Raw genomic sequence first — 6455 nt, 5'->3', positions numbered from 1 at the left:
AATGATGCTAGAGCTGCAGGAAAATTACGTAATGACAACTAACGTCATCACAAGAATGCACACAATGGCAAGCTCTTCAGTGAGGTCAGTAGCAGACAGAAAAAATAAATACATTTCATACTTTTAGGGGAATATATATATGGTTGTTTAACACTGAATATAAATGTAAATAAATGTAGATATATGTTTTATAAACATAAACAAATGCAAATATAGTCAAATAGTCAGATAATTTGAATGACTGTCAATGCTCTTTGCATTCAGATGGTGTAATTTCCACATCTACCAGCAGGGGCTAACTGGACCATGCTAAAGGCAAACCATGACTTGGAAAAACTCTCTAGTATTATCAAATCCTAAGTAGAACTAAGAACTCTTTGCCAAGATACCAGTGTCTGTACTAGTCTGAGATTTCAATATTAACTAAAACATTTTTACCAAAATTCTTCCAAAGCTCCACTAACTAATCTATTCTATCCACATGTTATAGCTCCAGACTCTTAATTTCAACAAAACAGTTGATGCTTACAAGAAACACAAATAAGAACTCCAATAAGAGGTAATACTTTTAAAGCATTACCTCTTGATGTCATTTTATTTTGGGTAAGGTTTAATAGTAAATAATACAATAACAAATTCAAAGCTGTTGAAAGAGTTATGTTGTTGTTAAAAGAACAGTTTGCACCTTGCACACTGTATAACAATTACATGCTGTCTGGCTTCTCTGACAGAGGAGGAGGGATCTATCCAGGACGTAGGAGGAGCCATGGTTAGTCAAATATGCTAGACATGATAGCACCGGCTCGTAAAGTACAGCACAGCTGCCTCTCTCTCGCCTCTTCAATGCTCACAGCACAGAATGCCCCTGAGGCTACTGCTGACGGATACAACAAGACAGAGCAGCAAGGAAGGGGGTGGGCCAGGAAACAGACCCTCAGATGAAGCAAGTCTGACTTGCTTTTGCACTGTCACACTCAGAGAGAGCTGCATGATGTCTACAGGTGCTCCACAATCACTGGACAATCTGTGGGACTGAGAACAAAGAGAGCTAATTTAAAGGATACTTCAAGACGAGTCTGGGAAGAATTTGGGAAGCATTTGGGAATGCTTTAATTAGTATTTTGGACTGAGACGTTTGTTTTTCCTCAATAGGATATACCAGGAGTGGATTCTAATAGGACTACTCCCTTTGGCTGCATGTGGATGGTATTGTTCAAGTCGAACCAGATGAACTGTGTGAATTGAAACTTTGGAGTGAGTAGCTGCTAAGCTTGGAGCAACAATCTTGTGGGGTGGCTAGGGAAAGGACAGAAGGAAGGGGGAGGGGAAGAGGTAGTCGGGTCTGGCTCCAGTCTCTGGGGGAAATGCCTTCAACATGAGGCTTTGTTGAAGAATGCCGCAGAGGAGTGTTTAGAACTGTTTCAGTTTTGAACTGCCAAAAGAAAAAGCACATTAAAGAGATCTATGTGTCCTTGAAGGCAAGACCATCTTGCAGTTGCTAGCAATCTGTCTGCTGCACATGCTTTGTTTTGCCCTGTTGAATTGTGGATTGAGGAAAATCCTCTTATTGTGTAGTCTCGCCTAACTGCCACCCTATAGTGCGCCTTTGTTTCTCATTGAGATGTACAACACCACTGTTCAGATGGAGGCTTTGACCGAGATATGGACTGGCAGTGCCAGCAACACAAATTCCTCTCAGCAGCTAAATAACATCACACACTGCCCAAAGAATGACAACTTCAAATATCCACTCTACAGCATAGTGTTTAGCGTTGTCTTCATGGTGGGACTCGTAACCAATGTTGCAGCCATGTACATTTTTACTTGTTCACTGAAACTGCGGAATGAGACCACCACGTATATGATGAATCTTGTGGTTTCTGATTTATTATTTGTGCTCACACTGCCTTTGAGGGTCTTTTACTTCATCCAGCAGAACTGGCCATTTGGCAGCCTGCTCTGCCAAGTCTCCATCTCACTCTTTTACACGAACATGTATGGGAGCATCCTGTTCCTAACATGCATCAGCGTGGACCGTTTCCTCGCCATCGTTCACCCCTTCCGTTCAAGGGGGCTCCGGACAAAACGCAATGCCAAAATTGTGTGTGCTGCTGTTTGGGTTCTAGTGCTGTCTGGAAGTCTTCCGACAGGCTTCATGCTGAACAGTACTAACAAGCAAAAAAACAACACGATAGCCTGCTTTGAGAACTTCTCCTCAAATCAGTGGAAGAGCCATCTCTCAAAGGTAGTGATCTTCATAGAGACAGTGGGATTCCTTATCCCCTTGATACTGAACATGGTTTGCTCCGCTATGGTGCTCCAAACTTTGAGGAGGCCACAGACCGTTAGTCGGGGAGGGAAGCTGAACAAGAAAAAAATCTTGAGGATGATCATTGTCCACCTCTCCATCTTCTGCTTTTGTTTCATCCCCTACAATGTCAACCTTGTCTTCTATTCACTTGTGCGGACAAAAACCTTGGAGGGCTGTGCAGTAGAATCAGTGGTTCGGACGATCTATCCGATCGCTCTGTGTATTGCTGTGTCCAACTGCTGTTTCGACCCCATTGTCTACTATTTCACGTCAGAGACGATACAAAACTCCATTAAGAGGAAGTCTCAGATGAACCGTTCCTTTGATGTCAAGTTCTCTGAGGCTTCGCAGTCAGAGACGAGCTCCTCTCTTCAGTTCAGCTTGAGGTCCATAAAGAACAAGATGTTCCACAATGAGTCTAATGTATAAGGACAAGTATTGGACAAATGGGTGTAAAGAAACTGAATACACAAAAAGCACTCTGCAGTAGATGAAATGGGGCATAAAACATGTGAATATGCCCTAATTTGTTTTGTTAATATCTCTCAGGGCAGTAATTACACAACGCCCTTTTAGGGGATTTGCCTCCCTCTTAAAGTCATCCTTCAGCCCAGTACTGGGGGCACACCTGTTGTCAATGGAATTATATCCAAACATTTGGAATACTTAACTGTGGAGTAAGAATAATACAAATATACTGTAAATCAACTGGAACTTGATTAAAGTAGACGAGTACCTGTAACTATATGTGAATGTACTTACATTTCCATAATGGTAAGTGAATGTGAAGATAACATACTAGGATATAACCACTATTTAATTAAACCCACAAACAAAATAGAATGATGCCATTTTATGCAATACCACATGTAAACACATTGACTGCCTGAAGGGTCATAGTATTAACAAGCTGAAAACTTTTGTTGGCACTTTATATAATACTGTATATTATTAACTTTGCACTGACATTGATACTGTCATAATGCACAGTTTTTTTTTTCTGTTACAAACATCACTTGATAATAAAGTTTTACAGTTAAAGGTAGAGGTGTTTTATTATCGCTCCTTCTCCCTGTGTAATTTCCATTCAAAAAGTACAATATAGTCAATGTATTGCAGTTGCAAAGTTTCAATATCATCTTTAAGTATTCAGCAGTTACTGTTTAAACTCTTAATATCTATATGCCTCCGTATATGTACTGCCACATTGATAAAAAAGATGAAGTTCTCTCTGTGTTGTTAGCCATTTCATTTGGCTAATATTGAAAAAAAAAAAAAAAATAGTCTTTCGACTAAATGCATTGTAAGAACAACATTTCAACCACTCAAAGTGTCAGTAACTGAATAGTGAATCAGATGTACTTCATTGACATTTATAACAATGCAGAAAAAAGAATTCTGAAAAAGGACAGTTGGTTCTTGAAGTGAACGCGGCTCACTTTGAAATGAGCCGCGTTCAAGAACCAACTGTCCTTTTTCAGAATTCTTTTTTCTGCATTGTTATAAATACGTCATCTGCTGCAGGCAAAACTAAGCTAAGATTTGGGGTAAATGAGGTTGATAAATATATTTGTAACCGCACAATTTGTGACATGACAGCACAGTGCTGGATTTGGCAGAAATTGTTAACACCCAATCCTGACCAAAATCCTCCCTTCTAAACATGCCTGTAAAAGTTGCATTTGTTGCCATGCATTAAGGTGTTGCTATATCTGTAAAGGGAGATCCACAGCTCTTAAGCCATTGGCACAACTGATACGTCAGCTCACCCGCACCCATTGTGAGTGAGTGAGTGAGTGATGTGACATGTGGCCAAGTATGGTTACCCATACTAGGAATTAGTGCTCTGCATTTACCCATCCAAAGTGCACACACACAGCAGTGAACACACACACACCGTGAACACACACCCGGAGCAGTGGGCAGCCATTTATGCTGCGGCGCCCGGGGAGCAGTTGGGGGTTCGGTGCCTTGCTCAAGGGCACCTCAGTCGTGTTGCCATGCCAGCCACAGTTAATCTAGTTTAGCTCTTGAAAAACAAAGAAAAGGAGGAAATGAAAAAGACCATCAGGGGAAAAAAAAGTCTAATGAGAAGTACTGACTTCACTCTTACCCACTTCAAATCCAACTGCTCACACTTAGTCATGCAAAGCACATAGTGTTTTGGCTTCGACAGCACTGAACATGACTGGATCACATTTTATGCATCACATTTTATGCACCAGTTCCTCCACAAAATTCAGAACTGGTGAATTACTTTAGGTTTTTCAGTTTATAGATTCTTCTAATATTATATTTGGTTACACTAATATTTTAATACTTTTTTACATCCTAGACTAAACTTTATTTATCCTACATAAACATCTTATTGGTAAATTTTCCAATAAGGTCAAAAAGGTAGATATAGTCTAGTCTCTGTACCTGAAGTTGGTCCACCAATTACTAAGTAAGATCGCATTTTGTATTTATGATTGTATCAGACAATTGAAGATTTTGTCAAGAAAGTTGCCCATGCTACATTTAACACATTTTGAATGCATTTTTAAGTAAGTCTTTAGGTAATTAGCTAAAGCAAAGATCAAAATATGGAAAACATCCTCACTGAGCAGTGTGTTAGTTCCCAAATATCAAACTGAAATCCTGTTTTATTTTCACTTCCTCAAGCTCCTCTTGTTTCAGCACGTTTCATTTTGTGGCAATCTTTGACAACAGGTGAATGTCATAAAAACGTGCTGATCATTTTTCACCAAATCAAAAAAAAAAAAAGTTCAGCATAATAAATTTTTTTTCGCATTGTGACAGTATTTTAATGCAAATTATTCAGATTTTATCTCCAAATTTTAATTACCATAGTCTGAAAAAATCACACTGTAATCCATCCATTTTTAAAGATTGTTTTTGGTACTAAAATAAAGTTTACTTAAAAAAATGTAAATTGAAATGAAAATTATTACAGAAAACAAGATTAATTTTAAAATATGTTCTTGACAGCTGTTCTGAGACCCACCAAAATGTACATTTGCATGGATGTGTACTGGTTTCACTTGATTTGGCATAATTTCTTCTCAGCAGCTTGTCATTCTGGCACTGAGGATGGAGCTGGTGTGCTTTTGATAAATACCGGATTAGATCTCCAAATTTCAAACAACCCACAAAGTTTTTTCCCCGCTGTTCAGCCCTGCACAAACACTGCATCCGAAACCCAGCACGCCACCTCAAGCTCCACTTCAAAGCTTCAAAAACTTCAACACAGGCTTGTTTACTTTTTCAGCACCTTTGACTGTTAATTTCCTGATGTTGTGAGAGGGAGGGGCGCATGGTCCAGAGAACTGAAGACAGTTTTAACTAGATTAAGATTACAGATATTATTTAGTCTGTTCAGTCAGTCTGTTAGATTCTATTCTATCTGGATTTTGTAATAGTTGATAAAAATGTTTATCTTCCATTTAAAGGAAAAGTTCACTTTTTTAAAGCAAAAGTGCCCAAATTTAATTTCTGTCATTTAGTAGAGCCAATATTAGTCTTTGGAATGTTTATGCTGTTTTTTTCCCCATACAGTGAGGATGAGGGCATACAAAGAGGCCAAAAAAGCATTACAAAAGTAGAAAATTTAATATATATACAATATAAATATGAGGATGTGTTCATGGATTCAGTTCATTCAGCTAAAACTTTCTAAAGATATATATATCAACAATAATCAAATCAAGTTTGGTCAGAGATTTTGTGGCAATCTTTGACAACAAGCTGACCTTCAAATACCACATTGCGAGGACACCACTATGATGAAGGTTTGAATCACACAAGTTTAAGATATTGATTTTTGCATACAGAACAGCCGCAGTCTCCACACACTCCTACATAGCACTCAGCCTTATGAGTATACATCCCCTCCAGAAGGGTGAGGTCAGTAAGTGAGTGACGCCTCATGGTACCAGGCACAAAATCAATCAACCAGAACATTTTTGTTCACTGTTCCTTGCTGGTGGAATTATCTTCCCAACCCAATCTGAGACACTGAATCCCTGACAATATTAAAGGGGTCATATGATGCTGCTAAAAAGAACAGTATTTGGTGTAATGAAATGTGTTTATGCGGTTTAAGGTTAAAAAAACACATTATTTTCCACATACTGTACATTAT

At 38.7% G+C, this 6455-nt stretch overlaps 1 protein-coding gene across 1 annotated transcript; it reads left to right on the top strand.

Annotated features, from left to right (window-relative positions):
* Positions 1-788: 788 nt before the first annotated feature.
* Positions 789-3352, top strand: LOC107674900 (lysophosphatidic acid receptor 6-like). Its single transcript, XM_016469044.1, has one exon. It carries the CDS (start codon positions 1622-1624, stop codon positions 2738-2740), a length of 1119 nt encoding a protein of 372 aa, XP_016324530.1. The 5' UTR covers positions 789-1621; the 3' UTR covers positions 2741-3352.
* The last annotated feature ends 3103 nt before the right edge of the window (positions 3353-6455 follow it).

The sequence above is a fragment of the Sinocyclocheilus anshuiensis genome, unplaced genomic scaffold (assembly GCF_001515605.1).
Source record: "Sinocyclocheilus anshuiensis isolate Anshui unplaced genomic scaffold, SAMN03320099.WGS_v1.1 scaffold1250, whole genome shotgun sequence".
Classification (NCBI taxonomy): domain Eukaryota; kingdom Metazoa; phylum Chordata; class Actinopteri; order Cypriniformes; family Cyprinidae; genus Sinocyclocheilus; species Sinocyclocheilus anshuiensis.
This window is presented reverse-complemented; position numbering and strand designations above follow the sequence as displayed.

What these genes read in the sequence shown, in the direction of transcription:
- LOC107674900 (XM_016469044.1), top strand. Translation starts at nt 1,622, where the DNA reads ATGTACAACACCACTGTTCAGATGGAGGCTTTGACCGAGATATGGACT.